The sequence below is a fragment of the Dipodomys spectabilis genome, unplaced genomic scaffold, assembly GCF_019054845.1.
Source record: "Dipodomys spectabilis isolate Male_0828 unplaced genomic scaffold, ASM1905484v1 ptg000365l, whole genome shotgun sequence".
Lineage (NCBI taxonomy): Eukaryota > Metazoa > Chordata > Mammalia > Rodentia > Heteromyidae > Dipodomys > Dipodomys spectabilis.
Window position 1 is genome coordinate 13,098,877 of NW_024871042.1, and position 16,487 is coordinate 13,115,363.

Sequence of the window (16,487 nt, forward strand, 5' to 3'; positions counted from 1 at the left end):
ATCTCAGCCTCCTGAGTAGCTAGAATTACAGGCGTGAGCCACCAGCGCCCGGCTCCGGCTTTTTTCTTTTTGCTTATGCGGTGCTAAGGAATTGAACCCAGGGCCTCAGGCATGCAAGGCAAGCACTCTACCACTGAGCCACCTACCCAGCCCCAAATTTTATACTTCATAAGCTTATTCCTACTCTCCAACATTATGGCAATGGCATTTTTTTTTTTTTTCATTTTTGGACTATTTAACTGCTACTAAATAGAAAAAGTGCAGTTGATTTTTGTATGTTAATATTGGGTGCTGCCACTTGAGCTCATTTGTTAGCTCTAATAAATATTTCTGTGTGGATTCCTTAGATTTTTTTTCTTTCTTTTCTTTTTTTTTTTTTTTGCCAGTCTTGGGGCTTGAACTCAGGGCCTGGACACTGTCCCTGAGCTTCTTTTGCTCAAGGCTAGCACTCTACCACTTGAGCCACAGCACCACTTCTGGCTTTTTTTGTTTATGTGGTACTGAGGAATGGAACCCAGGGCTTCATGCATGCAAGGCAAGCACTTTACCACTAAGCCACATGCCCAGCCTCCTTAGAATTTTTTTACAAGATCATGTTATACCGAGTTTTCTTTCTTCCCAAACTGCCTGTCCCCTCCTTCCTCTTTCTGTCTGTCTTTCTCATTGGATCTCCAGTATAACATGAATAGAAGTTCCCATTTTTTTTCTTGTTCCCAATTTTGGGGGGAAGCATCCTCCACTCTTTAGTGACATGCTTAAAAATATTTTTGGAGGGGCTGGGAAGGTGGCTCAGTTGTAGAGCGCTTGCCTTGCATGCATGAGGCCCTGGGTTCGATTCCTCAGCACCACATAAGCAAAAAGAAAAAAGCTGGAAGTGGTGCTGTGGCTCAAATGGTAGAGTGCTAGCCTTGAGCTGAAGAGCTGAGGGACAGCACCCAGGCCCAGAGTTCAAGCCCCACGACTGACCCCTCCCCCCAAAAAAATATTTTTGGATGTCATTGTATGATGCAAAAATTACATTGTTCCTGGGTAAATGTATTATAGATTTAAGTTCCGCTTTACAAAGTATTTTCAAGCAATTTTTCAACAGTAGCATTTGTACCCAGTCATTTTCAAACTTGGTTGTATTATTTTCCATATTTAATGAGCACTGCATGTTGGGGAAGAGGAAGACCTCCAAACTTTGTCTCCTTGATGGGGCACTTAGTGGGTCTCTAACCATCAAGTTCTCAGGTTACAGATGAGTCCTTCATTTCTAACTTGTATTTACCTTTTGCCCAAACTCTAAATTCCTCATTTGTTCTAAGAGGATCTCAGCTAGATCATACATTCCGCCTAAACCATTGTTCATTTTACATGATTTTTTTTTTATTATAGCACCAAGTTAGAAGGAAACCCTGTAACCAAGACAACCGTAGTTGTATTGTTTTGTCTTTCATGCAGGTCCTTTTCCTGCCTGCTGTCCTCCAATAGTATTGGTTTATCTTATAAAGACCAAAACCTTCTGTGGACTCTTCACATGCTATCTTGTACTCATCTCAAACAATAAAAAGACTGACGTCAACATCTTCAAAGTATCACAGATCTCTGTGGGCAGGTGTCACATCAGGATGGCATCCACATACTTAACTCACCTGCCCACTGTGGCTTTATAGAATACACGAATATCTGTGGACTCTCCTCCCAAGATGGAAATACAATACCTTGATTGCTTTGGCAGATTATGAAAATACATGTTTAGAGAAATTAAACCTCGAAGCAGAGTATCATGTGCCTACAGTCCCCGCTATTAAAAAGGCCAACACAGGAGTATCACTAGTGTTCTGGGGTTCAAAGCCAGCCTGGAAAACATAGCTACACTTATTTTTTAAAGAAAAGGTCTCATTCTAGCTTTGGTTGGCCTCACTTCTGCATCAGCCTCCTTGGCCCTGGGCTTATTGGCGTGTGCCTTCAGGGGGCTGCACTAGCTGGTCTCAGCTTCTGCACAGCCCTTCCTGCAGGAAGCAACCGGCCTTGCCTTTCTCTTCATTTTTTTCCCCATAACTTTTGCCTCATATCTGGTGCTCTGGGCAGATTATGTTGGAATCCGTATTTTCAAATTTTATTGCAAAGAGGCATTTATGAGTTTTTAAATTCTTTTTTTTTTTTTTTTTTTGGGGTCCGGTCGTGGGGCCTGAACTCTGGGCCTGGGTGCTGTCCCTCAGCTCTTCAGCTCAAGGCTAGCACACTACCACTTGAGCCACACCGCCACTTCCGGCTTTTTTCTTTTTTGCTTATGTGGTGCTGAGGAATCGAACCCAGGGCCTCAGGCATGCAAGGCAAGCGCTCTACCACTGGGCCATCTTCCCAGCCCCTAAATTCTTGCTTTCTTGATGTTCTTTCAGTTTCCCAGAGGTGGAAATGCAGACTCTTGCACATTTGTTCATGAAGTAATAGTTGACCTAAAACCCACCCACTATTTCTGGAACAATTCACTCAGTCCTTGAACATGGCTGTGTAAAATTTTATTAGAAACACATTGGGGATTTTGGAGATAGGACTAGTGAACTTTGTGTAGTTGAATAGAAACTTGACTTGCCACTCCAGATTACTTACAAGATAGGACACTCGTAAAAGTTAAAAAAAAAACCAACAACAGTGAATTCTGCATTTTACTACACAGTGAGATTGTGGTTACTGTTGGCAGAGTTAGCTCAGTTCATGATTAGAATACTGTTTCTTCTGAACCTCAATTTCTTGGGATTAATAAATCCACCTACATCTACATTTTTGTGTGTGTGCCAGTAGGGGAGCTTGAATTCAGAACCTGGGTGCTGTCCCTGAGCTTTTTTTTTTTTTTTTAATTTAATTTTATTTTATTTGAGAACATACTGTCCCTGAGCTTTTTTTTTTTTTTGGTCGATCGTGGGGCTTGAACTCTGTCCTTGCACTCATCAGCTCAAGGTGAGCGCTCTACCACTTGAGCCACAGTGCCACTTCCGGTTTTCTAGAGGTTTATTGGAGATAAGAGTCTCACGGAGTTTCCTGCCTGACCTGGCTTTGAACCGTGATCCTCAGATCTCAGCCTCCTGAGTAGCTAGGATTATAGGTGTGAGCTACCGGTACCTGGCCTTCCCTAAGCTTTTTTGCTCAAGACTAGTGCTCTACCACTTGAGCCACAGCTCCACTTGTAGATTTTTGCTCGTTAACTGGAGATAGGAGTCTTTTCCTGCCTGAGCTGGTTTGAACTGTGATCCTCAGATCTCAGCCTTCTAAGTAGCTAGAATTACAGGTATGAGCCACTGACACCAGCCTTCATATCTTTTTTTTTTTTTTGATCGATTGTAGGGCTTGAACTCTGGGCCTGGGTGCTGTCCCTCAGCTCTTCAATTCAAAGCTAGCACTCTACCACCTGAGCCACAGCACCACTTCTGGCTTTTTCTGCTTATGTGGTGCTGAGAATCAAACCCAGGGCCTCATGCATGCAAGGCCAGCCACCTTCCCAGCCCAGCCTTCATATTTTTTAAAAAGCTGAAATGAGTTTTACTATATGAAAGCAGCACTTAATGTATTTCCAATTTTCTGAAGAATTTAGAATTTTTACGTAAGTACATTTGGAAGTACTGTGATTCAAAGCCAGCCTAGTCCCTGAGTTCAAGCCCCAGTACTGACCTACACACATGCACACACGTACACACACACACACACTCACTCTGAAGTGAATGAAGCCTGAGTCTGCTTTACTCAAGCTGAGAAAGGCTGGGGATGGAGCCATCACTGACAAGAACATGACTCAGGTGCTGTGGCGTGATCAAGGGCAGAGGGTGGTATAGGGGAAGGTGCCTTGGGTTTATAGGGGCAAACTACAGAGGAAGCCAAGGTTAGACTGAAGTAGAATACAAAAACTCAGTCAGGAGGGGAGGAAGAGAAGGGGGATAAGGCCAAGATTATGTCTCATTTTCCAACACTTGGGGCAGTATCCAGTCATGTGAGTTGTTCGCCTGCCCCAGTAGGATTCAGCAATCACTGCTTTATGCAGGAGGTGGATTTCACAGTGAGCCTGTTTGGGAACAGCTTCTCTAAGGACATAGAAGAGTTAACCTGTATCTCAGCCACCCTCAGAGTTGACCCAAACCTAAGTGACAGGGAAAATGCTTGGCTCCTCATTATCCACTCACTGGATATGAGCCCCCAGGGAAGGGCACTTCCTGGAGGAAGCCTACTTGAGACATCAGCTGCCAAGATGCAGAGTTGGTACAGTGAATGCTGGGGTGGACAGTGCACCCCTCAGTCCACTGCAGGAGGAAGCCACATCAGTCATTCCAGACCATCCTAGCTACTCGGGAGGCAGAGATCTGAGGATCATGGTTCAAATCCAACCTAAGCAGTAAAGTCTGTGATTTTTGTTTTGTTTTTTGGGGGGGTGTCGATTGTGGGGTTTAAATTCAGGGCCTAAGTGCTATCCCTGACCTTTTCTGCTCAAGGCTAGCACTCTACCACTTTGAGCCACAGCTCCACTTTTGGTTTTCTGGTGGTTACTTGGAGAGTAGTCTCAGGACCTTTCCTGCCTGAGCTGGCATCAAACCATAATTCTCAGATCTCAGCCTCCTGAGTAGCTAGGAATATAGGTATGAGTTACCAGCACCCTGCTGTAATACAGACTCTAATAAACCACAGCAATTAAAAGCTAGAAGTAGAGCTCTGACTCAAGTAGTAGAGCATTAACCTTGGGCAAAAGCAGCTTAGGGACAGTCCCAGGCCCTGAGTTGGAGCCCCAGAACTGGCACAAAAAAATAATAATTCCAGATTCTTGCCTCTTAGATCTCACTTCCTATGTCTTCTCTGTCCCAGGAATCTACCGCCTCTCCCATCTTCCTGCTGCCCTGCCATCCCATCAGCCTCCTCCCCTCCCAACAAAATGGTGCTCCGCCTACAAAGTCTATCTCAGAAGCTAATTGTATTATGAAAACCCACAATGGAATCAGCTTCTTCCTCTGGAACTATGGCTGTCACAGTTGTCTTGTGTACACTATAGCTAATCTGGTTTTCTCTTATCAGATTGTAAATCTCCTAGTCCCTTTCTTGTTACCTTTTAGTATTCTGCTTGATGAAAACCAGGCGTTAAACAGGTAGAAATTAATTGCATCAAATAGTCCTAAAAACTGTTGTGTTTCTTATGGGGAAAAACAAATCTTTCTGAAGGCCTGGAGATCCTTTCAGCTTGCATTTTGCCTTCTCATAGAAAGTAAGCGAAACTTAGCAGAACTTGAGCATCTGCTATGGAACAGGTATTGGTTGGGCTATTCTATTGTTATTTGGGGGTGAGGGAAGAAATCACACAAAATCTAGGTTTATGCCTCTAATTAATCTTAGCTACTCAGGAGGCTGAAATCTGGGGATCATGGTTCACAGCAGGCTGGGCAGAAAAGTCTGAGGTTTTTATTTTTGTTGGTCACGGGACTTGAACTCATGGCTTGAGTGCTGTCCCTGAGCTCTTTTTGTTCAAGGCTAGCACTTTACCACTTTGAGCCACACCTCTACTTCTGTTTTTCTGGTAGTTTATTGGAAATAAGAGTCTCACAGACTCTCCTGCCCAGGCTGGCTTTGAACTGTGATCCTCAGCTCCTGAGTAGGTAGGATTACCAAGCGTGAGCCACTTGCACTGGCTGTCAGAGATTATCTCCTTTTTTTTTTCACTCCTGGGGTATGAACTCAGGGCCTGGGCACTGTCCCTGAGCTTATTTTGCTCAAGGCCAGCACTCTTACCACTTGAGCCACGATGCCACTTCTGGCTTCTTCTATTTATGTAGTACCAAGGAATTGAACCCAGGTCACTCCAGGACAAGCACTTTACCATGAAGCCACATTCTCAGCCCCCTTGTGCCTCAGGTGGTAGAGTGCTTGCCTAACGTGAAAAAGCTAAGGGACAACATCCAGGCCCCCAGTTCAAGCCCTAGGAACATGCATGCACACCCTCACACATGCATGGGCACACCTATACAACACACACATACACAAAAAAAAAAATCACACAAAATCCACCATTTTAATACATATACAATTCAGTATCAGTATATTCACAATATTTTACAGCCCATTGACTCTGCAGTTCCAAAGCATTAATGTCATACCAAAAGTAAATGCACTTCCGTCACTCGGAAACAAATGACACCTGTGTGCCCCAGGTAATCAATGCAGAAACCAGGCTGGCTTGCTTTCTGTATCCGGTTACTGAACGAAGATATTTTTGTTTGGTGGTTCTGAGTCATGTTTGGGAGATGCTAAATACCTGTCCTGAGGGTACCCCCCCCCACACACACACTTTGGTTGGAGAATGAAAGCCAATGGAGCACAACTCACCACTCAGTATTTTGGTTCATCAAATTGTTTTTTGTTTTGTGGCTGGTGTGTGTGCACATGTGTATGTGAGTATAACAGGGTTTGAATTCAGGGCCTGAGGCACAATCCCTTAGCTTTTTTCTGCTCAAGGCTGGTGCTCTACCACTTGAGTCACACTTCCAATTCCAGCTTTTTGCTGGTTAATTGGAGTTAACTGAGTCTCATGGACTTTCTTACCGGCCCTAGCTAACCATGATCCTCAGATCTCAGGCTCCTGAGTAGCTTGGATTACAGGCATGAGCCACCAGCACCCAACATGCACCACATTTTTATGTCACCGTGATTAAATAAGCATAATTGCAAGCTCTACCAGGAACAGGCTAAGTACATCCCAAACCTCTTTTTAGGACTTAGGAACACAGATACTTTGCAAGAATTGTCTTACTCCTTTTGTTTGCTTTTGCAGTGGTACCAACATTTAACTCAGAGCTTTATGCTTGCTTGACAGGTACTTTACCACTTATGCTACACTTTCAGCTTAGCTTTTTGTTGGCTATTTGGGAAATGGAGTCTCAGAATTTTCTGGTCAGGCTGGTCCCTAACAGATCCTTTCTGGATTGCTGGGACTACAGGTAGAAGCCTCTTTTGCCCAACTTATTCTATCACTCTGAAATGCATCCCATGTAACAGAGGAGGAAACCGAAGCTGACAGGGAATTAACACATTCAGGCTCACAGATTCTGCATACCCTGCTTACCCCTAATTTTGTATTCCCTTTTCTACAAGTACATCACAACATACGAACTCTTTTTCCACCCCAAGTTGATAATTTAACAGCCAGCAACTACGATTTCTTCCCAAGGCTGAGTCCATAGCACCTACAGCATGCAGTAAAGCAACAGGCATACTAGCAGCTCTGATTCTCAGCCCTATCGGTGAACAGGCTCAGGAAGGACTGGGAAAAAAAGTCATTTATTTTCTACAAAAGCAACAACAACTAATACCACTTAATGGGAGTACATGCTTGTGGTCCCAGACACTTGGGAGGTAGAGAGAGGGGGATCACAGTCCCAGACTAAATTATCAAGAGACTTTATCTGTAAAACTTTATCTGAAAAGTGAAAGGGCTAGGAAGTTATGATGCAATTGGTAGAGTACTTGTCTAGTAAGCACAATGTCCTGAGTTTGATCCCAGTTCATGCACGCACGCATGCATGCACACTCAACATTTTTCTGAAAATTCTTTTTTTTTTTTTTTTGGTGTTCATACTGAAATTGAAGTCAGGGCCTTGCACTATTGCTTGGCTTTTTCACTTACAGTCAGCACAATACCACTTGAGCCTTGCTTCTACTTCCAGCTTTTTGCTGATTAACTGGAAACAAAAGTCTTGTGGATTTGTTGCCTGGACTGGATTTGAACTATGATCCTCAGATTTCAGCCTCCTGAGTAGCTAGGATTATAGGCATGAGCCACCAGCACCTAGCCTGGAAATGTACTTTGTAAAAAAAAAAAAAAAAGGCTTATAAGGCATGCAATAATGTGTCAACATAATAGAAGCATTTTAATATAATAGCTTGCAAAGTTAGCTTTTCTTAGAGACAGAGGTTTAACAGACTTCATTGGAATCTTTGTTAAAAACTTACCAATTCATCTCAAAAGTATATAACATGACAAAGGATTAAAATAATTTGTAACAGTGACTAACTCAAACTCTTGACCTACCCAAAATGTAAAGGAAGGGATGCCTTGTACAATTTTATAATTTTAAAAGATATTTTTATGCCATAATTAGCGTTTGATAACTTTCACTTCAATTGATGGTCCATCTCCTCATACTTTACCAGTCTACCTTATTTTTATTTTATTTTTTGCCAGTCCTGGGGCTTGAACTCAGGGCCTGGGCACTGTCCCTGAACTTCCTTTGCTCAAGGTTAGCCTCTACCACTTGAGCCACAGCACCACTTGTGGCTTTTTCTGTTTATGTGCTGCTGAGGAATCAAACCCAGGGCTTTATGCATGGCAAGCACTCTACCACTAAGCCACATTCCAGCCCCTTATTTTTAATTTTGAAGGCTGTTTGTAAGCAAGTAAAAGGCCTAGGTAAATGTATTCTGGGCCTGGGAATAATATTAATCTTAATACAATTATTGCAGTGTTGGGGCTCAAATCCAGAGCCTCACACAGACAAGGCACATACCACTTCGATTATGAGGTCTGGGAGTATAGCTTTATTAAGATTTACAACAGCTCACACTTTAAAGATTATTTCAGACCAGACGCCAGTGGCTCACACCTGTAATCAATCTTAGCTACTCAAGAGGCTGAGATCTGAGGAATATGGTTGAAAGCCAGCCCGGGCAGGAAAGTCCATGAGACTCTTATCTCCAATTAACCACCAGAAAACTGGAAGTGGCACTGTGGCTCAAGTGGTAGAACACTCGTCTTGAGCTGAAGAGCTCAGAGACAGCACACAGGCTCAGAGTTCAAGCCCCATGACTGACAAAAAAAAAAAAAATTATTTGGGACACAGAGCTGAATCTTGTTTTTTGTTTTTGTTTTGAGGCAAGTTCCTGCTATGCCTCAAACCAAGATCCTCCTGCCAACACCTCCTAAGTAGCTAGTATCGTAGGTATCTGTACCTACATCCAGGACCTATGGATTATTTTAAAGATTTGAATATCACCAAATTCAGTTGTTTGAATTTCAGCAAGTATTCTTGGATTCTAAATAAAAATTCCTCTTCGATTCCTATTTTCCATTTGGAAATCAAACTGTGCTAAGCCTTCATATGCTTATATCAGCAGCAGAAAAAAATTGGCTTCGATTAAAAAAAAAAATCAACACCGAAGTGTCATTGTTGCTGTATACATTCACAGAATATACAATGTTTCAGGCACCAGACTGAAGACACACCATGACAGCCAATCCAAGTTGGTTTTTTGTATACCCTTTCACAAAAGTTAGAGTGGACAGAGGGCCGCTTCCACCCCCAGAAGGGGTTGTGCAGCGCTTTCTCTTCCACAGAATCTACAACTCCTTAAAGGCCATGATGCTTAGAACTCTGCTCAGATTTGCTCCTCCATGCAGGCAGGCCTGGCGGGAGGAGGTGTGGTCAGATGTCACGGGAAGGGGTCGCCCACTGCAGGCTGAGGAGCCCTCGCTCATGAACACTTGCGCAGGACATTCTTACTAAACAAGCACACTGGTAAGGAAGCTACAAATGTGGGAAGCCGGTGAACTGTTTTTGCATTTCCATTGTCTACAAGGCATCACGGAGGTCATGATCCACAGTGGACTGGGTGTAAGAGGAGCTGGGGATGTCTGCAGAATATATTTGGAGGAGCCCACAGGGTTGGCACAGCATGAAGGGGCCCCTGCAGGTTTTAAAGAGCTGTACGATGTACTTGCGAAACTTCTCCCCCAGGAAAAAGTAGATGATTGGATTGAGGCAGCAGTGGACGAAAGCCAAGGTTTCTGTGGCCTGGATGGCGTAGTCCAGATACCTCTCGAAGGTGCAGTGCTGGAGAACTTCCAGCTCCACCAGGGTCTCCAGGAAGAGTACCACATTGTACGGCGTCCAGAACCCAAGGAAGAGGACGACCACGGCGAAGATCATCTTCACCGCCTTGTTCTTCTTCTCATTTTTACAATGCTGCAAGGTCCGGATGATCATGGAGTAGCAAAACAGCATGACCCCCAGGGGGATCAACAGCCCTAAAATGTTGATCTCCAGGGAGCTCAGAACCTTCCACGTCGTGGCATTGACAGAGTACTTGGTTTTGCAATAGGTGTGGTTGCGCTCGGTGTAACAAGTGCTGAACAGCAGGCCCGGAAGGGAGGCGAACACAGCCACAGACCATGTCACCAAGCTAGTGATGACCCCATAGGTCAGGGTTCGCGCTCTCAAGGAAAACACCGCATGCACGATCGCCAGGTACCGGTCGATGCTCATGAGCATGATGAAGAATATGCCACTGTAAAAACCTACCAAGTAGATCCAGGAGATAACCTTGCATAGACTGAGTCCAAACACCCACTGATCGGCAGCGTAGTAGCCCCAGAAAGGGAGGGAAAGCACAAAGAGCAGATCCGAGATGGCAAGGTTGAGCAGGTACACGTCCGTCATGGACTTGAGCCTCTTGTACTTGAATAGCACCAGGACCACCACAGAGTTTCCAAACAGACCGAACAGGAAGACCAAGGAGTAAAGAGGAGGCAGGAAGAGCTCCCCAAACGCCTTGACACCTTCTTTGGTACAAGGTTTGGGGATGTTCTCATCCAGGTAGTAACTACTGTACATGCTGTCATCTGTGGTGGTGTCTGCCACATTTGTGGGGTTCATTTTGTAACTCTACAGGCTCCTCAAGACTGGTCTGGGCCAACCCGAGGAAGCTAATGAGAGGAAGAGCAGATCAGATTTCTGTAAGAACAACAAAGCAACAGTACTACACGCAGGACATAGCTTCCCCCCATCAGCACACGCCCTTCCCAAGGGAAGGGCCCAAAGCTTCCTAGTGCCCTGCTGCCACACGAAATAATCCAGCCTTGGGAGTCACACAGATGGGGTTCACATGTCAATCTTCTCATCCTCTGCCAGGAAGTGCAGTTCACATTTGTGAGGGAAGTGAAATTTCCCTTTCAAGTGGCACCCGTTAAGGTTGTGCCTCCAAGAGTTGGATTCACTTTCAAGGATGATCAGATCAGTTGCTCTTCCCAATAGGATATGACTGCACCCAGGCCCTTCGTGTAGATAAGAGAAAGAATGTACACATAGCGCTCAGTGGTAGAGTGCATGTCTGGACATACAGGTAGGTCCCTGGGTTCAATTAATGCGCGGTCTCAGCACAGCTCAAATAATAATAGTAGTAGTAACATAATGAATCTATATATTTTTCTAGATTTTAGTTCTACTTTTTTTTTGGTCAGTCATGGGGCTTGAACTCTGAGCCTGAGCGCTGTCCCTCAGCTCTTCAGATCAAGGCTAGTGCTCTACCACTTGAACTACAGCGCCACTTTCGGTTTTCTGGTGATTCATTGGAGATAAGAGTCTCGTGGACTTTCCTGTGCGGGCTGGCTTTGAACTGTGATTCTCAGATCTCAGCCTCCTGAATAGCTAGGATTTCAGGTGTGAGCCACCAGCACCTGGATGTCCAGGTGCTTTTTATTTGCTCAAAAGTAATACTCTACAATTTGAACTGAAGCTTCACTTCCAGCTTTTTGGTGGTTTATTGGAGATAAGAGTCTCATGGACATCCAGGTGCCGATGGCTCACCCCTGTAATCCTAGCTACTCAGGAGGCTGAGATCTAAGGATGATGGTTCAGGGACAGTGCCCAGACTCCAAGTTCAAGCCTCAAGACCAGCCAAAAAAAAAAAAATCTCACAAACTTCCCTTCCCAGACTGGGTTTGAACCATGATCCTCAGATTTCAGCCTCCTGAGTAGCTAGGACTATAGATATAAGCTATTGGTACTCAGCTTTCTTTAGGTATTGTTCTTCTTTAAGAAGGAAGCTAGGTTAGTAGTCACTTGCCCCTACATAAAAAGAAATGCCTCCTGCATGCTTTGTACTGTACAGATCTTAAAGTACTTTCCAGTCTTGTACATTTACTCCCATCCCAACAAAATTCTCACACTCTCACCTAAGCAAGCACAATTGACTGGTGGTAAATATGTTCTGTGATTAAGTGACCTCCGCTGCTGTGGTCTTTGAAGCACAAGTCTCAAGGATGTACTGATAAACCAGGTCTCAGTGGTAAGTGGCAAAAAGCTCTGACTTACCACACTTGCTGGCCAATGCCAGGCTACGAACTACACTACAAACCCGCTCAGCATGTTGAGCTGGCACAAGCCAGCTCCTGCACCCTAGGAGCACCTCTCAGGCGGGGACGTGCAGAGCCTTCTGGTATGGACAGCCAGTGACTCCTGGGTCAATCTGATGCTAATGTAGCAAGTGTGTTTATAAGGCTTTTCAGGAGGAAGTACATACTAAGTTGGATAATTTGAGCGAACTTTTGGGTCTAATCAAAATTACATATAAAACCAACCTATGCACTGAGTTCTTTTTCTGTGCAGGGAATTTAGCCTGACACATAAAGGCACACCAGAGCCAAAAAGGGCATCGCTACTCCTCACCCACTTTGTTTTCTTGTCTCAACTGGTGACCCGCACGCTCCTCTGAGCAGAGCAATTCATGAAGGACTCAGGACCACCGCTGCCTGCGTCCCTATAACACTTGTCACTCTGATAATTCATACCTGATCCCTTAGGTCCCCACCATTGCCCACCTGCAGCCTTCCCACCACGCAGCAGAACACCCAAAACCACGTCCCTCCACAGGAAGATTTGGAATTTATCTTAAAATTGCAGATGAGGGGCTGGGAAGGTGGCTCAGTGGTAGAGCGCTTGCCTTGCATGCATGAGACCCTGGGTTTGATTCCTCAGCACCACATAAGCAAAAAGAAAAAAGCTGGAAGTGGCACTGGGGGCTCAAATGGTAGAGCGCTAGCCTTGAGCTGAAGAGCTGAGGGACAGCGCCCATGCCCAGAGTTCAGGCCCCCCCCCCCAAAAAAAAAAAAAGCATACGAAAGGCCTGATGCTGTACCACAAGCTCTCAAAAAAATCTGTACCAGTGAAAGGGTAAAATTAAGGCTGAGGATGTGAGGAGTCTTAGAACAAGCAAGAAGGAGAGCTGGTTAAAGATTCTCATTCTGCAGATCTTCTATGTGTAGTGTTTCTTAGTCTGGGATCTTGATAGAATCAAGAAGCAGGACAGTGTGGAGTTTTGATGACAGTCGTTGGGGTATCTGGGGCTTGATTGCAGAGGAAGAGCCCAATATCTGAATGGCAGCAGGTGAGATGGAAAAGTGAAGAGACAATATAGCAGGACAGAGAGCCTGAATGCAGAGGCTGCGTGAGTGGATGGCCAGTTGTTGATGCTGCCTCTGGGCCACGTGTCTGGAGAGCAGTGGGTGGCCAGAGGCCCTGGGAACACCCCCACCCCACTTACCTTGCGTTTCTGGAAGTGGCTCTGAGGAAGATCTGTGAGGCAGTGCCAGGCTTGCTCAAGCAGCACAGGTGCTTTGAAAGGCATGTGGCTTCCTGTGAGACCCATCTACCCTGAGTTCAAGTGGGGCTTTTCAGAGAGGGAGGAAACAGAAAATGAGATGAGTGACTCATTTTCCAAAATTCAGAGCTAGGAAGGGTTGGCTTCTGTTAGATTAAAAAATAAAGTTGTTTTTGAAGGAGCTTTTTAAAAATGTGTTTGTTGTGCAGGTAGAGGGCAGATCATGTGCCTAGTATGAGCAAGAGCCTGGATTTAATCTCCAACACTGTATGTGCATGTGCGCGCGCGCACGCGCACACACACACACATTTTCATTTCTCACTGGTCATGTGCAGTAGAAATGATCAGTAAATTGTGGATCAATGGGCTGTTTAGTTCATTTTCATGGAAATCCAGTGGTGAGTACTCACACAGTGTTCTCCAAGTAAGCAGTATCTTTAGACTGAAGTCCACTAACACAGTAGAAAAAGGACAATCTTGTTTGCCTAGATAGGCAGACTGCAGAATGCCCACCAGGTGCAGCCATAGCCCTCTCTCCCCCCCCCCCCCCCCGGCCCCCAGTAGCACAAGCTCAATAAACCTCCATTCTTTATAAAAATAAAAAGCCAGGAGCTGGTGGCTCATGCCTATAATCCTAGCAACTCAGGAACCTGAGATCTGAAGATTGGGTTCAAAGGCAGCCCAGGCAGGAAAGTCCATGAGAACTCTTATCTCCAATTAACCACCAGAAAACCAGAAGTAGAGCTCTGGTTCAAAGTGGTAGTGTACTAGATTTGAGCAAAAGAGCTTAGGGACAGCACCTAGATCCTGAGTTCAAGCCCCATGACTGACAAAACACTGCTGCTACTATTGCTACTGCTACTACTACTACTACTACTACTAAAAGGATAGCCAAGTGTAGAGAAGTGGACAGTTTGTTCTTATGTGTCTCCATTAACCATATTTTTGGATTTCACAATAAATCTGGTCCTCGATGACATAAGACGACCATGTCTTCCTGTTCCCCTTAATATGAAAGTACGCCTGCAGATTTACTAGTTATGATGAAACGTACTAACATTTGCAAAGTACAAAGCATGTGCCCAACATGTATGTACGTGGTGGCCAGCATATATATGCACATATGTGTATGTGCTCAACACGGCACTAACTGAAAATTCACATAAATCAAATGCACAGGAGCAAATATCTTCCTCTCCTGAAACAGTGGAGCCTGGCATGTTGTCTGCAGCCATTACTGGGAACCCAGAAATTACCAGGGTGAACCATGAGTCACCATCCAGGTTTCCAAGACTGCTGCTCTAGACAAAGTGAATCTTGAGGTTGGCTGAGTAAGTACACTACTGTACTGGAAAAACAGCACGTTACCCTTCAGGAAGGGTTGAAAAGCATTCAAAAGTGGGTCCTCACCCCTATTTCCAGAAGATCAATTTTTTAGTAATATCATTTCTTACATGACTTAGGAACAAATCTTCCCAGAGAGGGAAAATGCCCAAGGCATGGAAGCCAATTACAGGCCAACTTCCACACTCTTGATATTCATGGTCACCATGTGTCATGAAATTTCTCATATAGAGCAGAGAAGAACAGACCAACAAACCCTACCCCAGGCTACATAGGACACAGCACAAGGTCAGGTGCCTAACATGAAACTATGGCGACCCCTGGTGGGCCCAGCATTATTGCAACAGCAATTCCCGTGTCTGTGGGAGCTGTCAATCATCAAGGCCTGCATGGGGAGTTGTAGCATAGCAGCAGCAGGTAGGAAGCCAAGCTTTAGTATCAAAATGAAAGTGTGAGTGGAGACACTCAGGGTTGTAACCATGAACTCTATGGACAGCTTATACACACAAGTGAAGGGAGTTACGCTTCCGAGTTTTCCAGTGATAGGCCAATTTGAACAATTTTGTGAACTCAGAGCAGAGAAGCTGTCCTAGCAATCTCGAAGTTGGCCTAAGGATAATGAGGGCCCCAGAAGAGATTAAGAAAGGGATCTGAAAATGAACTGTATAACCTTGTGGGTGGGAGTGGGAGGGGAACACTGGAAGACAGTGAAGGAAGGGGTGACATTATTCAAAAAGAAATGTACTCATTACCTGACTTACGAAACTGTAACTCCTCTGTACATCACCTTCATAACAATTTAAAAATCAAAGTGATTTGAGGATGTGGACTTATTTAATTGAAAACAGGAAGTTCAGACCTATGGAAGGGGTCAAGGCAGCTCTTACCACATCATCAGGGAGATCTTAATATACTGACAAACCTTTGATCACACTTTTTTTAATATAAAAATTCCAGTTTTGTGGCTTAGTGGTAGAATGCTTGCCTAGCATACAGGAAGCCCTGGGTTCGATTCCTTAGTACTACATAAACAGAAAAGACCCTAGTCATGAGGCTTGAACTCAGGCCCTATGTACTGTTCCTGAGCTTTACAGGCTCAAGGCTAGCACTCAGTACCACTTGATCCATAGTGCCACAGCACCACTTCCAGCTTTTTCTGAGTAGTTTATTGGAGATAAAAGTCTCACAGACTTTCCTGCCCAGGCACTTTGAATCAAAATCCTCAGATCTCAGCTACCTGAGCAGCTAGGATTGCAGGCACTGGTGCCTGGTTTATCCTGAGCTTTTTGCTCAAGACTGGTACTCTACCACTTGAGCCACAGCTCTGCTTTCAGCTTTTTAGTGGTTAGTTGGAAATGTTTCACAGATTTGTATGTCCAGGCTAAGCTTTGAACCTCAATCTTGGCCTCCTAAGGTGCCAGGATTACAGGCATGAGCCAAAGGCACTCGGGAATTCTCTACTACTTAAAATTAGCATATGTTTAACTATGCAAGATATGGTCAAACTCATCCTTTACATATTGCTCTTTGTTAGATCCCTCCTCCCAACCCACTTCTTTTAACAGTTCTTAGTGGGTGTCACCATGTTATTTCCCTGTGCATGTGACTCACACACACACACACACACACACACACACACACACACACACACACACACACTACCCTGGTTGTAAACACAATTTAGAAATACGAAGTATTTGTCTAGAAGTGTGTATAAATATAGCGTATAAACAACTGCAATAGTGCCACCTTGTTTATGA

At 44.6% G+C, this 16,487-nt stretch overlaps 1 protein-coding gene across 1 annotated transcript; it reads right to left on the reverse strand.

The window, feature by feature from the left end:
• Nucleotides 1–9,459: 9,459 nt before the first annotated feature.
• On the reverse strand, nt 9,460–13,356 carry Ccr4 (C-C motif chemokine receptor 4). Its single transcript, XM_042666517.1, has 2 exons — nt 13,327–13,356; nt 9,460–10,711 (listed from the first exon to the last, which is right to left on the reverse strand). Exon 2 carries the CDS (start codon nt 10,659–10,661, stop codon nt 9,579–9,581), a length of 1,083 nt encoding a protein of 360 aa, XP_042522451.1. The 5' UTR covers nt 10,662–10,711; nt 13,327–13,356; the 3' UTR covers nt 9,460–9,578.
• Nucleotides 13,357–16,487: the final 3,131 nt, after the last annotated feature.